The sequence below is a fragment of the Colletotrichum aenigma genome (assembly GCF_013390185.1).
Source record: "Colletotrichum aenigma strain Cg56 chromosome Unknown KSG_Cg56_contig04, whole genome shotgun sequence".
Classification (NCBI taxonomy): domain Eukaryota; kingdom Fungi; phylum Ascomycota; class Sordariomycetes; order Glomerellales; family Glomerellaceae; genus Colletotrichum; species Colletotrichum aenigma.
Window position 1 is genome coordinate 4,178,318 of NW_023500910.1, and position 15,870 is coordinate 4,194,187.

At 57.2% G+C, this 15,870-nt stretch overlaps 4 protein-coding genes across 4 annotated transcripts; 3 read left to right on the forward strand and 1 right to left on the reverse strand.

Moving 5' to 3' along the window:
• Window positions 1-1,723: 1,723 nt before the first annotated feature.
• BUD4 (Bud site selection protein BUD4) lies at window positions 1,724-6,546 on the forward strand (the record flags this gene model as incomplete). The annotated part of the gene is made up of 5 exons (XM_037322209.1): window positions 1,724-1,744; window positions 1,808-1,951; window positions 2,015-5,249; window positions 5,299-6,032; window positions 6,085-6,546. 5 exons carry the CDS (start codon window positions 1,724-1,726, stop codon window positions 6,544-6,546), a joined length of 4,596 nt encoding a protein of 1,531 aa, XP_037179747.1.
• A 1,177-nt stretch (window positions 6,547-7,723) lies between these two features.
• crn1 (Coronin-like protein crn1) lies at window positions 7,724-10,060 on the forward strand (the record flags this gene model as incomplete). The annotated part of the gene is made up of 8 exons (XM_037322210.1): window positions 7,724-7,757; window positions 7,848-7,936; window positions 8,066-8,208; window positions 8,289-8,435; window positions 8,501-8,922; window positions 8,973-9,009; window positions 9,068-9,182; window positions 9,233-10,060. 8 exons carry the CDS (start codon window positions 7,724-7,726, stop codon window positions 10,058-10,060), a joined length of 1,815 nt encoding a protein of 604 aa, XP_037179748.1.
• Window positions 10,061-11,131: 1,071 nt separating this feature from the next.
• On the forward strand, window positions 11,132-12,350 carry FAF1 (the record flags this gene model as incomplete). Its single annotated transcript, XM_037322211.1, has 3 exons — window positions 11,132-11,546; window positions 11,606-11,706; window positions 11,763-12,350. 3 exons carry the CDS (start codon window positions 11,132-11,134, stop codon window positions 12,348-12,350), a joined length of 1,104 nt encoding a protein of 367 aa, XP_037179745.1.
• Window positions 12,351-13,111: 761 nt separating this feature from the next.
• Window positions 13,112-15,581, reverse strand: steA-1 (Transcription factor steA; the record flags this gene model as incomplete). The annotated part of the gene is made up of 3 exons (XM_037322212.1): window positions 13,112-13,397; window positions 13,764-15,405; window positions 15,458-15,581. The coding sequence occupies 3 exons, from the start codon at window positions 15,579-15,581 to the stop codon at window positions 13,112-13,114; spliced, it is 2,052 nt and encodes a 683-aa protein (XP_037179746.1).
• Window positions 15,582-15,870: the final 289 nt, after the last annotated feature.

A 15,870-nucleotide genomic window follows, 5' to 3' on the forward strand; every position in this document is an offset into this window, starting at 1 on the left:
GCGCGGCCACCTTACCTTACCTTGGGTTAGCTACGTGTGAAAGAGGCCGGATCATGACTTGACAGACGCAACGGTTTATAACGAAGCTAGAAGATAACAACCTTTCAAAAAGAGAGAAGAAACACGCCAGGCAAACGGACGGCTGCAGCTAGGCAACCCGAGTTGCGCAAGTGAGGGACCACGGCAAGATAAGACAGCGGGAAGAAGATATCCGCTTTTCGGAGGACATGGTGATACTCTACCAACACGCAATGCACCTCTGCAGTACCCCTAGCAACTCCATAGATGGCCTGCCCAGTACGAATAGTCTTCTACGGATGCATAACCCAAGCTTCGAGGCTATAGACTAATAAACAGCCCACCAAAGACTGAGAGGGGGCCCCGTCAGACTCGACACAGATGCGATGCGCAGATAGACAGAAAGCACGACATCGTGTGCCTTGCGCCGGACAGAAGCGAGCTCTATGGAGCTGGACCAGGGACGGGAAACAAGGTGCTGGGCCACGGTCATCACGATGACTTGGACTTGGTTGAATGGCATTGTCTGATGGGATGGCGAGATCCTTGCTCTCAGCTGCCGTGTTGGCCCGGCGAATTGTGCATGTACGGCGGCTCGACAACAACACAGGAAGCAGGTTGTTGTTTACTTTGACTCCTCGTCTGCAGCTTTTTGCCTTGCCTTGCCTATGCCCATGCCTGGCCTTGCATACTAAGTACAATGCCCTTCCTTGCTTGGTGTCCCTGGACAGGCAGGCATCCGACCACTACGCGGCTAGAGGCTTTGCTTTGCTCTCCATGTTGCTTGCTTGCTTGCTTCTTCTCCCTGCAGTGTGTTCCTTGGGTTGGCCATCGAGGCCCATTACTCGCTCGCTAAGGTCACAGAAAGAGTGGGAACGTGCGGCAGAAACAGTGGTGATGGAGTGGTGCTCCAGGCGGGTAGCTGGTGGATAGCGGCGGCCTTTGGGGCACCTGCCAACTGAAGCTGCCCCCCCATCCACTGACTGCCGTGTGTGCCCCTCGTCTACAGTAGGTACCTCGTAGAAGTAAATACGCCGTCGCCAGGAGCAACGCCCGCCCGACAAAGAGCTGCCTTCCTTGTTTGTTTACTTCTCCCGCACCCGCGCACCAATCACCGCTTCCCCGCCTCAACCTCGATTGCAACCGCCGCCTGCCCTTAAACAACAAGACAAACCACACCGACCAACAACACGGCCTGCTTCTTCTCTTGTTGCCTTCTCACCACCTTCCCCCCGTCGTCAGGAACGCTACTCTTATTGTTGCTGCACTTTTGGCGGCACCGCCTTTTGGTCTTTTTTTTGTGTGCGTTGCCTGTTGTTTTACGACCTTCTACCCGCATCCCGCCATCCATCCGAACCTTCTCCTGCTCCATTCCAGTCATCCCTCGTCAATCAACTACACCCACCAGAGCATCGGAATTTTACCACGGCAAGGAAGAAAAAAAAAAGGGCAGAGCGAAAGAAGTGTCCCCACGAGACGCAATACGTCAAGCATTCATTCTAGTACAACCTTTACGCATCGCGTTTTCCCCTTTGTGTCTTGCGAGCCGCTCCGAATTCTACGACGATCCCCGAGAGCAGGATCCGCCGCAGCAAAGCCTGCCCGACCCTGAATTTCTTTTCGAGCATTCATCGCCAAAACTCATCTACTACTACGACTGTTTTCCGCCAGATGCGCCTTCGCGGCCACAGAAATATCACCTAAAATGGCATCTCAAGAGGACCCAGTAAGTGCCTCTCCCCGCAGCCCAGTGCTCATTGCATCCTCGCGACTAACACCGTCACCTCAGGTACACCCTTTGCGCATCTCCAAGGGCTCCACGGGCTCAACGGGATCACCGCCTCCCAAGGCAGCGAACCTCCCTCGCGCACTTTCAGAGTTGTCCCCTTCGGACCTTAGACGAAACTCTCCCAGCTTCAAGCAGCCATCCAAGGTAAGCGGATCGTGTCTTAGACAGCCCCCCGGCCCAGATCTTCCTCTAACAAACGCTGCGCAGAAGATGACTCTGAACACCGACTCCTCTCCATTCCAGTCGTCTCCAATGGAGACCACCACGTCACCTAGGCTGTTTTGGCAGAAGCGCAACCTCGACTCCATCAGCACCGAGACCCAGAACCTATACGGCGGTCGCCACGGCTCGCCCTCACCAACCCGTCGCACATCCATCGAACGCCTGCAAAAGGCTTCGCGCGTCAAGAATAGCAACATCCTCGCTCTCGAGCAGAAGCAGGAATACGACCCTACCAGAGTGCCTCAGATCGAACGCCCTCTTGCCAACTACTCGGCATCTGCATATGGAGGATCAGCCGCCCCTACCGCCATCATCAACGGGCTTCGGTCCTCGGACTCTCTGAGCAGGGGTTTCGGCCACCAGCGCAACAACAGCAGCAAGTCGAACATCCCCATCTACAGCCCGGCAACGAGCCCGACCAAGGCTTCTGGCGACGCCACTCCGATGCAAGCCAGCTTCTCCAGCCCTCCCAAGAGCCCTGGCAAGGAGCCCGGGTCACCCATGAAGTCGTCGCTCTCTCGCAGCAACTTCAAGAGCAGCTTCGACCCCGAGACCGGCACATGGTCTGCCGATACCTCCTTTGACGACCGCGAGCTTCCCTCCGGCAAATCCCTCCACAGACACGCCAAGAGCGTCACCTTTGATGCGGCGCCCCCTCAGATCAACGAGTATGAGATGGCCACACCCGACATTTCATCCATCGGATCCAACTCCCGCGAGGGCAGCTTCGATTCTATGGATGACGAGGATGATGACGAGGAGCACTACCATCTCGGCGACCACGACATCGGAGAGGACAGCTTCGACGCTTCCTTGGAGGACACAGATAAGACACCTGTCGTCGGCCCCGATGACTGGAGGCAGTCTGCCGAGCGCATGGAGGACCCCTTCGAGAGCAGCCCCATGCCCGAGTCACTGCCCGTCCGCCCCGGTAGGCCAGAGCATGTTCGCTCCGACTCCTCCACCTCAGATCACCGCCCCTTGCCGCCTCTCCCCGGCATGGGTGGCTCATTCACTCGCAGCGAGTCTCGCCTCAGCGATTCTCGTGGCTCACCCGGCATCTCAGCTACTGCTGAGAGGATGCTGGGTACCCACCGCAGCTTGCCTTCGCCGCCGCCCGCGGCCGCTGCTGCAAGCAAGTCGGAGATCCAAAGTATCGGCAACGGCAAGATGACGCTGGAGGAGAGACTGAAGCTTATGATGCTTTCGGACGACCACAAGTCGGCCAGCGAGCAGCAGAGAGAGCGTCGTCTCCGTCGTGGCGCTCAACGCGATAGATTCCAGAGCCCTTCGTCCGAGACGGAGACTGCTGAGTCGAGCATGCTCGAGGCCGATGAGGAGGACGACACCATCGGTGACATCTCGGCGCTCGAGGACTATGAGCTGCCAACTCGCATCTCTCGCGAATCCATCCTCCGCCGCGTTAACACTGGCGAAACCGCACAAGAGGCCGAGTACTTCTCCTCTCCGGCGCCTAGCTCCAGCCCGGAGCGCCCAAGCCCTGAGCATCGCCTCCCCCTTCCCCTTGACCCCGACGTTCCTATTCCTTCCACCGAAGACTCCATCTTGGACGATGAGGTTTCCGACTTGTCGGATGAGGAAGGCAGTGTCATCATCCACCGCGATGAGGAAGGCAGTGTCATCATCCACCGCGATGAGGACACTGATGCCGAGACTGAGTCTATCACTGACTTCTACGCCCGATCCGAGGACGAGAACGATGCGGACTCTGCGAGCCACTACTCTGACGGCCCCGCTCGCGTGCCTGAAGTCACCCAAGTGGATGAGGAGATCCTCACTCCTCGTGCTGCTAGCCCCCAGCAGGCTTTCCAGTCTTTCGACATTGCTTCTGAAATAAGGCCTCTCGAGCTCAAGTCCGACAAGACTGGAAACACCCCTACTGAGTCGCCTGTCGAGTCTCCTATGGAGCTGCCCGCCAAGGAGCCTACCCCCGAGCCTGAGGAGGTCATTGAGCCTGAGGCTGAGATGGAACCCGAGATCCAGGAGATTGAGCAAGAGCAGGAGAAGCAGGTCGAGTCGCCTGCTTCCGTCCGTTCTGGTCTGCCTGAGATGAAGGACGAAGCCAAGGAGAATGAGTTCTCCAAGGGTCTACAGTCCTTCATGTTGCCACCTCCTCCCGAGCCCACAGCTCAAGATCTGGAAGAGCTTCAGCCCCCTCCCAAGATGGCAGACGTTCAGGCTCAGCGTCCCTTTACTCCTCCTCAGCTTCAGGGTCTCTACGACGGCTCTGGCTGGGGCGAGCCGGAGGATGAATACGACGATGAACCCGGTACGCCCGAGTCCGTCATTCATCGCCCGATTGAGGATTCGGACGAGGAGTCGGACTTTGAGGAGTCCATGCTTGAGCATCCTCCCTCGATTGCCGAGGAGCCCCTGGAGTCCCCTGCTATTCCCGAGCGTCAGGCAACCATCAAGGCCTCCGGCTCCAAGCTCAAGACTAGGCCGTCCAACACTCCCTCCGACATCATTGCCATGAGGGAAGCCCGGCGTCAAGTTAGTCGCGAGGTGCCAGATATTCCCCCTATTCCTGAGCGTCACCGCAACAGACTGTCTCGCGATCTTACCGAGGAGTCCAACGTCGGTGAAGACTACTACACACAGCGCCACCCGAGCTTCAAGAAGCGCAGTCTCACCCTGGATCTCGACTTTGGTCTCAGTCTCGACCAAGATTTCGATCGCGTCATCGAACAACAAAAGGTTGCTTTTTCTCAACAAGTTTACGAAGCCTCCCAGATTGCGAGCAAAAGCCTCAGCAGACAAGCGTCTAGGCCGACCGCATCCAACAGAGAGATCATCGCAGAAGAAACGCAATCACAGAATGCTAACATCAAGTCTCGTAATCAGCGCGGATACCTCATGCGTCAGAACACAAAGCTTGTTACCGCAAGTGACAAGGAATCTGATGACAAGTGGAAGACCAGATCGGCTGGCAACTCCCCGGTCAAGACCGACCGCCCGCAGTCGTGGACCGTCGAGCCCTGGAATGGTAGGCCCAGACAGAAGAGCGTGAGACGATCGCGCGCTCACACGAGCGGACCGGCGCCGCCTTTGCCCGGTCAGGAGAGCAACGCTCACACTCTCAACCCGTTGGCTGAGGAGGACTTGAACCCCGAGTTGGCTACCGAGGAGAGCGGTGAGCGCGGCAGACTCTTCATCAAGGTGTTGGGTGTGAAGGATCTGGATCTTCCCATCCCTAGGAGTGAGTTGCACTGTCCGATGAAGCGCCATATGATGCTAACAATTCCCAGATGAGCGAACTTGGTTTAGCTTGACCCTCGACAACGGTGTTCACTGTGTCACCACGGCTTGGCTTGAGCTCGCCCGCAACGCTCCCATCGGCCAGGAGTTCGAACTTGTTGTGCCTAATGATCTCGAGTTCCAACTGACGCTCAACGTCAAGCTCGAGAAGCCTCTGCCGAAGAAGGTCGTTGTGCAGTCGTCTCCTACTAAGGCTAGCAAGCCCAAGACGTCTACCTTTAGCAGGGTGTTCGCGTCCCCCAAGAAGCGCAAGGAGATGGAGCTGCGCGCCCGTGAGGAGGAGGAGAGACAGGCAGCGCAGCAGCGTGAAGCCCAGGCCAGACAAATGAAGGTTGCGCCCAGCGCCTGGGATTTGCTGTCACCCCTCGCCGCCGAGGATGGCAGCTTCGCCCGCTCCTACGTCTGCCTCAAGGAGCACGAATCTCGCTGCTACGGTCGCCCATACGTCGTCAACGTTGCCTGCTTCAACGAGTGGGCCACGGAAGAGGCTGCCTTTGCGTCCAGCGTCAAGAGCAAGCGTGGTAGCACCGCGGTTGTTCGCCGTGCCCCGTACAAGATTGGAAAGCTGGAGCTCCAGCTCCTCTTCGTCCCGCGCCCTAAGGGAGCCACGGACGACGACATGCCCAAGAGCATGAACTCCTGCATCCGGGAGATCAAGGCTGCCGAGGAGCGTCTCTCCAAGAACTGGGAGGGCCACTTGAGTCAGCAGGGTGGCGATTGCCCGGTAAGATACCTCGATGTCTATTACTCCACTTCTTTGCTAACATCACTCTTAGTACTGGCGTCGTCGCTACTTCAAGCTTGTCGGCACCAAGCTGACGGCCTACCACGAGGCAACCCGTCAGCCCCGTGCCACCATCAACCTCGCCAATGCCAAGCGCCTGATTGACGATCGACGCGCATTGACGGAGAAGGAGACGACAGGCAAGGGTGGCCGTCGCCGCAGGTCTGCCTTTGCCGAAGAAGAAGAAGGCTACATGTTCGTCGAGGAAGGCTTCCGCATCCGTTTCAACAACGGCGAGCTCATCGACTTCTACGCCGACACGGCCGAGGATAAGGAGGGCTGGATGCAAGCGCTCACGGACGTCGTCGGTCGACCCGAGGGTGGAGGCGAGGGCGACGACGGACCTCGCAGCAAGGGCAAGTGGTGCGAGCTCGTGCTCAAGAGAGAGGATGCGCTGCGACGTCGGGCAGAGGGCCGGCGGGTGCACTCGCGGACCAAGAGCACATTCAACTAAAGCGATACCCCCTTCTTTTCTTTATGATTTTGGCATGACCGGGACGATCGGAGAGGGCGAGGACGAAGGAACGGGAGACACGGCATGATCTATGATTCTCTTGGACCAGGTGTTCGTGATCGGATGATCATGTGTCTCGTCCGCTCTTGACCGAAAAAAGATGGCTTGCGTCTGCCTCGCGCACTCTCGCCCCAATGTTTAATAATTTGGCTGATAGGACGGCGTTTGGGCATGGTTTGGAAGGCAAGCAAGCAAGCAAAGGGTGGAAGTTCCGGAGATTGTGAGAGTCATTGTCTATGTGGTTTTTCTCTTTTCCTACTAGATTCGTACGCGGTCTCTGGAAGCATTATTCTGGAGTCGGGTTTCCCGTTTAGGTGTACGTATGATGTAGTACTAAAATGGGAGGTTTATATCATTTTGACATGCGCGGGTTGGTGGTGGTTGTCGTGATAAAGTCGACACGACATGCAGCCTCTCACCTCGGTGAGGAAAAGGATCACGTGCAGCACAGGCGTGATGTGCATGAACTTGAGAACTTGGCTGGACCCTTGCTCCATCATTTTGCTGTGAGTGGACGGGAGCCACGGAGGCGCAGCTGGCCCGGGGGAGTTTCACGCAAGGTATCCATCTGTAATTCCAGCGCTGGACGTCTAGTGTAAGTGGAAGTGGGTACGTAGCTCCTTGGACGTGGGTAGCGGGCTGGTTGCGAGCCTGTGAGCGACGGGGCGGCGGGATGGGCGCAATGAGCAGCAATGTCGCTCCAGTGTCGCTCCTCGTAGCGGCGGGAAGGTAGAAGAGGCAGGTCCAGTGAAGTGGGTGGAAAAGGTACCTGAAATAAGGTACCCTGGTGCTACGGATGGAACCAGCAGCACCACACTCATCTGTCAAGGTCCCGCCGGGCCCGCCAGTGGGAGGAACAACGGGCAGCTCTACACTACACTAGTGTACCTTGAGGTAAGGTAATGCTAACTGTAGCTATCGATTCCTCCGCGTTCCCAGTCGTCGTCCTCGTCGTCCCCTTTTGCTTTTGGATCACCAAAACTCGTCGCAGGGCTTGGCCTTTTGCACACAGCATTCTCTATCGTCTATCATCTGCATCTTTGCGATACCCTTTCCCTCCCTCTCACGACTCACTCCCGCTTTTTCCATACCCGTTTAACATAATACATCATTCCATATGGCGGGCCGCTTTGTACGAGCGTCGAAGTATCGTGGGTCTCTCTCCGTCATCCCCTTTGTCGTAACCGCCCGCGTTGCGCTGCGAGGAGCTGACAGCTGACGCCCGACCTCTTTCTACACAGGACACGTCTTTGGAAAGCCGACTCGCAAGGAGTTCTGCTACGACAACCTTCACATTAGCCGAAATGCGTGGGATACCAACCTGGTGAAGGTAAGGGGGAACTCGACTTTTTTTTTTTTTTTTTCTCCTACGGTCGTCGGGCCCGAGACACGTCAATGGGTCACCCGCGAAATTGAAGAGACGCAAATAAGCTGACGAGACACTTTTCTCTACTGCTAGGCCAACCCCGAATACCTCTCGGTCAATTGGGAAGCTGGCGGCGGCGGCGCCTTCGCCGTCATCCCCCTCGGCGAGAAGGGAAAGCTCCCCGACCAGATCCCGCTGTTTCGAGGCCATACCGCCACCGTCTTGGATACCGACTGGTACGCCGATCCCGCGACCGCCCTGCCCCCCCCTACACCTGCCTCAAGCGCACGCGACATGCTGACGGCTCACGTGCCAGGAACCCCTTCAACGACCGCATCATCGCCTCTGGTTCTGAGGACGGAAAGGTCTTTATCTGGGAGGTTCCCGAGAACTTCACCCTCTACACGGATGCCGAGGAGCCCGGCCATGTTTCTCCCGTCAGCAAGCTCGCCGGCCATTCGAGGTTCGTCGCGCCACGAAACCAAACACCCCCCTGAGAGCTACAATTGCTGACAGCTAGACTTACAGAAAGGTTGGCCAGGTCCTCTTCAACCCCGCCGCCGAGAACATCCTCGCGTCCGCGTCCGGCGACTTCACGATCAAGCTGTGGGACATTGGCACCGGCCAGTCCACCCACTCCTTGAAGCACAATGACATCGTGCAGAGTCTGTCCTGGAACGCCAGCGGCAGCCTGCTGGTCACGACCTCCCGCGACAAGAAGATCCGCGTGTGGGATGTGCGCGCCGAGAAGCCCGTCCACGAGGCGCCTGGCCACCCGGGCGCCAAGAACAGCAGAGCTGTGTGGATGGGCGAGCACAACCGTTTCGCGACTTGCGGTTTCTCGAGAATGAGCGAGCGTCAGATCGCCCTGTGGGAACCTGGCCGCAACGAGCCTATTGGAGGATTTACCATGTTGGACTCCATTTCGGGTGTCTGCATGCCCTTCTGGGGTTGGTGCTGTCTTCTGATTGTTCATTGCTGAAGTGCTGACTTTGTATAGACGAGGGATCCAACTGCCTGTACCTTGCTGGAAAGGGGTGAGTGATTTGGTGTGGCGCTTTGTTGAACATGAAAGGCCTGCTGACGCGTCTGCAGTGACGGCAACATTCGTTACTTTGAGTACGAGAACGACAAGTTTGAGTTCCTCAGCGAGTACAAGTCTGCGGAGCCCCAAAGAGGAATTGCCTTTGTTCCCAGACGTGGAATTAACGTGAGTTCATGCAGCCTTTCAAGCAGCGGCGCAATGTCTGACTCCAGCAGGTCCATGAGAATGAGGTTATGCGCGCTTACAAGACGGTCAACGATACTTACATCGAGCCCATCTCCTTCACTGTCCCCCGCAGAGCCGAAACCTTCCAGTCCGACATCTTCCCTCCTGCCACCGGTCTCAAGCCTGCTGTCAGCGCCAAGGAGTGGCTTGAGGGCAAGGACGGCATCCCCAACAAGATCGACCTCGAGAGCGTGTACGAGGGAACCGCGCCAAAGGAGGTCGTCGCCGACTACAAGCCCCCTACGATCGCCTCTGCCCCCACGCCGGCCGCCAAGCCTGCGCCGAAGCCCGCTCCCGCCCCCGCGCCGGAGCCTGCGCCCGTCTCGCGCTCGCCGCCTCCGTCGATGAAGGACCAGGGTGCGTCCATGGCCAACATGGCGTCCAAGTTCAAGGATGACGAGCCGGCCGAGCCGGAGGTGGAAGACGACAACTCGAGCTTCGAGGAGGTGCAGAGACCAGCTCAGCGCGCCGCGCCCGCTGCTGCTACCCCTGCCCGTGTCGAGCACGCCACCAAGATCCCCTCTCCTATCAAGCCCGCCTCCCCTGCCTTCAAGTCCCCCGCCAGCACATCGCAACCGTCCCCCATCAAGCAGGCCGCCCCCTCTCCCAGCTCCTCGGGCCATATCGAGTCCTCATTGGACCAGATCAGACAGATGCTGGAGCAGCAGACCAAGCTCATCGGCAAGCAGAACGACAAGATTAGCCAGCTGTCGGCCGAGGTGGAGGGTCTGAAGCGCAAGGTGAACGCGGGTGGATCTCAGGACCAGAGCGAGAGGATCAGACAGTTGGAGCTGGAGCTCGAAGCCGCGCGGTCCTAGACCACATCACATGCTTGATGTCACTACAGCTACCGCTGCTGCCGCTGCTGATGCTGCTGCCCGAATGCGTGTTACCTAAACTAGGGGAGGGGTGTGTGTGGACAGTGGGGGAAAAGATGTGATGAAAACGGGGGGATTTTGGGATGGATAGCAAGCAGTGTTTGTCAAAGCTGTATAGTTTGGTGTTTATTAGTTCTTTTTCTTCTCCTCCCGTTTCTGGTTTTGCTTCTTCTGGGTGAGACCTCGGTGACGATTGGGCGCGCAGCGTAGCTTTGGCGCTTGTGATCACCCCAGTGGGCACGCGCGCGCGCATACGTGTATGTGTGTCAGGGTTGCCGCTGGAACTATTCGATCTCGTCGTCTCTTCCCGTCAGCGACACCAACGTATCAAACAGTCATCCCTCCACATCATCTGTAGTTCTTCTGTTGTTGTCCGTTTCATCCAGTTCACAGCCCAACAAAAGTTTCAGCATCATTGGACGCCGGCAGTTTCTTGGCATTCCAACTTTTTGCTCTTCTCTGCGTATTCCTCTCCATCCCACACATGAACAGACTTTTGCTTGATGCCACACGTAGAGAGGCAACGTACACAGCGGACGCGCCTTGTTAGAGAAAACATCGTCCTATAAGGTAGGAGTGCAGCAGTTTGGGAGGAAGGTTTGGGGCTTTGTGCTTCTCGTGAGACGGTGAGGATGAGATGTACCTTTTTTTTTTCTAACTAGGGGGGCGGAATGTATCCCACCAAGGCTGAGCTCTGCCCCCCCCGCCAGTGTCTTACTGCCCAGGCCAGTCAGGACGCTGGGATTGGGGTAAGGATGAAAAGTGGGCGGACGAGGCTGCATGGTCCCGCTACAATTTCAATTCGGAGCTCTGTGTCTCTGTCTCTGCACCGGGCAGCGATAGCTTTTTTTTCCCTGTGTCTTTGCATTCAGCAGAATCCTGCACCACCGACGCCCCTGCTCACCAGGCCTTTTTTGACGACCCGATTGCGGCTTTTTTCTACCGCGCGACCTGACACTATTCCCGAGAGCGAAAAGAGAAAAAAAAAAGAGGACCGGAGGAAACGCCAAAATGGCTTCAGTACTAGGGAAGCGCAAGGCGCCGTCCGCCAACATCTCTAAGAAACCCGCCACTGCGACGGCGACGAAGAAGAGCAGTAGTTCCGCTTCCAAGGCGGCGGCGGCAGCAACGACAAAAAAGCGCAAGACGTCGAGCGCGGTAAAGCCGCAAGCGAGCCGGATACCAGAGGCCGAGGCGCAAGAAGCAGACGAGGCGACGATGGACGCGCAGGAGATTTTCAGACGGCACTTCGAGGCTGCGTTTGCGCCGCTGCCTGGGACAGCGGGAGCGAAGCGCAAGGCGAAGAAGGGCAGGGCGGCGACGGAGGCTGAGGAGAGCGAGGAGGAGGAAGATGACGAGGAAGAGGAGGATCTGGATGAGGATGTCGGGGTCGACGACGAGGACGGATGGGGCGGGGTGTCTGATGGTATGTCGACGAAGCTCCTGAACCGCAAAGGGGAGTCCAGGGCGCTGATATTCTCACAGAAGACGACGAGGGAGACAATGTGGTTGAGGTGGTGGACCACAGCTCGTCCAAAACCCTCCCGGCGCCGAGCATGTCGAAACGCGAGCTCAAAGCCTTCATGGTACGCTACCCTACCTACCTCCATCCTTTCTATCCCCAGCTAACTCAACCACTCAGTCCTCCAAACCCCCCTCCCAAACCGACCCCAACCCAACAACACCCGCCTCCGAATCCCCCGCCGACGAAGACGACGAAAACGACAAGTCGATGCTCGCAAACGACCTCGCCCTCCAACGCCTCCTCTCCGAATCCCACCTCCTCGCCAAACACAAAAACACCTCCTCCTCCACCTCCTCCGAGCCCAAATCCTTCGCAGCCGGGAAACTCCGCCAGCGCCAGCTCGACATGCGCATGCAATCCCTCGCCCCCGGCGTCGCCTCCCTCTTCAAGCAGGATAAGATGCCCATGGTCCAGCGCAAGGGCATCGTCGCCAAGGCCGCGCAGCGCGAGAGCACGCGCAGAAGGCAGGCAAAGGAGAACGGCGTCGTGCTGGAGAGGGAGGCGCCCGCACCCAAGAAGAAGAGCGGCGGCAGCAGGGGAGAGAGGAGCGTCGGCGGGCCTTCTGTGGGACGTATGAGGGGCGCGCAGTTGACGTTGAGCGAGAGGGACGTGAGGAGTATCGAGGGTAGTGGTGGTGGTATGAGAGGTGGACGAGGCGGAAGGGGTGGAAGGGGTGGAAGGGGTGGAAAGGGTGGTAGGAGATGATAACACTAGATATTAATGTCGACTATCTATGTTCAAAGTACCTCTGTAATATCCATATTAAACATGGTCGAATGCATCCAGTATTCGCATTGGGACTTACGGATGCATGAGAGTCTCGGATTCACAGGCATCATTCACGGCATAATCAAACATCACATAGAGAGATCGGTGTGATCAACATATATCAGCATTCAAGGCTCTGCTTCTGTTCGTGACATGCCTGTCCGGAACTCATAGAGTCGCCGACACAGTTCTCTCCTCCTAACCCTGGTATCATCTGGCCATACAGGCAAGCTTGCTTCTTCTCAAACATGCCTCTCCAGCACAAAAAGAAACAAACTATATATACATGTGCGAGTCGTTTCTCTTCTTCGCATCGCGACCCTAAGCTCATGCATGAAACTCTCTTTTCCATGGGTACAACAACAAAACGCTCCTCGAGATCTTCCCAGTCTCTCGGTGCGCATCTATGTGTGCGGGTTTCCTTTTTGGTTTTCGCCTGGCACCGGAGGCCAGACGATGATGCTGAACACTTGAAAACAACAAACGATGAAAGAAGAAAAAAAAATCGCCCGGAGCCAAAGGAGCAAGTGTCCAGTCGCTAACGCGTGCCGAAAATCCATGGTTGGATAAATGAAAAAAAAAATGAAAAGTCCCAGACCGTTTCCGAACCGTTTGTCATAGCCATGCCGCCTACTCTAAAGAACACCGTGAAGAAACGTAACTCCAGTCGTAATGAGAGCTAAAGCTCAGTTGCCGTCTCACATGATAGCGCTCGCGTTGACTGCTGGTTGGCTGATGGTCATCGGCATGCTGAGCGTCTGCAGGCTGTTGAACGTCGGGGCTGGTGCCATGCCGGCAGACGTGGGCGTTGACGAGCTGTTGACGGCGCCGTTCATGGAGGCCGTAACGTAGGCGTTCTCGGAGCCGGGAGAGGCCTCCTCAAGAGAGCCGAGCTGGTCCTCGCCAGAGTACTCTTCCTCCTCCTCGCCGGAGAAGTTGAGGGCGGCCTCGCCATTCTCGCCACGATCATGAGTACGCTTGTGTCTGTAGAAGCATTCGGGTCAGTCCAAGTCCTCCTAGGAAAAAGTTTCTTGTCCCCCCATGTTGGTGGCTGCGATGATGTGTAGTGTTGTGTTGTGTCGTGGCGGTTGGACGTTGGTTTTGATCGCTTGGGGTCTCGCTCCACACTCTACATCTTCTTCTGACAAAGGAAATGACAAAGGAAATGATATCAAGGAAAGTTGGGGCATACTGTGCTAGGTTGTCTGATCTGGAGAATGCCTTGCTACAATAAGGGCAGATGTAGGGTCTTTCTTGTGTATGTGTTCTCACGTGTCTGGAGGTTTTGGTTAGATTTCAGGCAGGTCGTTTTATGGTTGGTGACAAATGAAAATGAGATCTGGTTCTTACCGCTTGAGGTGCTCGAGACGCTTGAAGAGGCGGCCACACGTGGGGATGGGGCAGGAGTGGGACTTTTGGGGGTAGGGTCCAAGTTCCATGACGGTCGCGGAGCGGGCTCTGCGAACGACGCCGTTCGGGCCCTGCATGCCGGGCCGCGACGCGCCGTTCATAGAACCATCACCGGACAAGTCGTCATTGGTGAGGTGGGAGAAGTCTTGCTGCTGAAGGGACATGGGGTTGAGTGCTGGGCTGCCTTCGACAGTGGACAGCGGGGTGCCGTGTCGGGACATTTCCAGCATCTCCTTGTGCTGCTGGCTTACCATGGACATGGCGGAGCTGCTGTAGGCAAGGCCGGGAGGGGAGTTGTCTGCAGACTCGTCGCCTTCAGCGACAGGGCCGACAGATGCAGAGACTGACCGCCGGAGATCCGAGGGTCTGTGCTGCTGCTGCTGCTGTTGCTGCTGAGCGGCAGCCTGCGCCTGGGCCTGGGCGGTTGCAGCGGCAATGGCGGACATTGACGGCGGGATGGAAGAACGGCGTCTCCTCTGCTTGTAGGTCGGGGAGCCCTCAATCACAGAATAGACGTTGTTAGTGCCGTAGGCCCTGGAGAACTGAGGACCGGCGAGGTTGGAGGGGGGGAGCTGGATCATGCCGTTGAGGCCGTTGACGCCACCGCCCATGTGGTCGGGGATCGCGGTGTAGAGGCCAGTCTCCTCGTTGGCGATGTAGGCAGGCTCGGCGGCCATGCCGAGGGCCTGCTGGGGAGGGGTGATTGGCTCGAAGGAGATGCCCCGGTTGCTGTAGTCCTCGTATTGGGAGGAGACGAAGGAAGGAGCGGGCGAGTACTCGAGACCGTAGGCGGGCATGGAGGCGTGCCTCTGGTGGCCTTGGGTGATGGGAACGCCGTTCTGGTTGTACTGGACGCGGGCGAAATCAGGCTCCCTCTTGACCATCTGCTGAGGAGGCATCTGCTGGTGCATTCCCATCGCTCCGTAGGGAACCATCGCCTCCATGCCATCCGCTAAAGGGGCCACCGATTGGGGGATCATCTGCGGGGGAGGCATTGAGTCCATGGCTCTCATGACGGGAGAAGTGGACTGGGACTGGGAGAAAGTCACCTGCTGGGCGTTGAAGGAAGAAGAGTTGGCCTGCTGGGCCTTGGTGAGCTGCTCGTACAGCGACTGAGACGAGTCGTACTGGAAGGACAGGGCGGGCTCGCTGACGGCGACAGTGGTGGCTTCCTGGCCCATCTTCTCTCGCTTCAGATCGCGCTCCAGGGCGTCGAGGAACAGGCGGTCGTGGGGGACGCTGTACCAGTAGAAGACCTTCTGCTTCTTCTGCGTTCGGATGCAGTTGTTCTTGTACAGGAAGTCGAGGAAGGGGCTCTTGGGCTCCTCGAGGGAGGCGTCGGTTCCGGACTTCAGATTTCTCAGGTCGGAAAAGATACCCTCTTCGAACTTCTTGGAGTTCTTGACTGGACGGCCGAAAGCCTGGAATCTGAAAGACAGACACCTGACGATGTCAGTGCCGGAGATGTGGAAAAGGTTGTTCCATAGCACACAGGAGACGTATTCGCCCGTGGGGAGAAGGAATCTGCGGATGTACTGATCCGGTTGCCAATCAACGGGAGCAGAAATGAGGAAGTACTTGACTAGAAGGTTGTCAGCAAAAACGTCGGAGTCCGCCACTCAATCGCAACTCACGGTTGTCAACCTGCTGAAGGGCGACCTGAGCATCGTGGGGGAGAGCCTGCTGGGCCTCAGTGCTCAGCATGAAGGTCTCTGGTTTTTGGGGGGCCATGCCCGCGGCGGCATGTTGTGAGTACATCCTGTCGGTGATTTGAGGATGTGATGTGGTGGTGATTGACGACGAATGTCGGTCGCGTCTGACCGGATCGAGAGCGAGACCGCGCGGGTTGTTTTCGAGTCGGCAAGATCGCGTCAATGATGACAGTCAAAGAGATGTTGTGAGATTTTGAGCGATATTCGCTTTAGTTGAGGCGCTGCCGTGGAGATTTTTGATGTTGTTGGTTTTAGAGACGTAAATCGAGTCCAGCCCGGAGGAAATAACTTTTGGCACACTGTTGACCAGCACGACCCAAACTCGACCTCAAGCG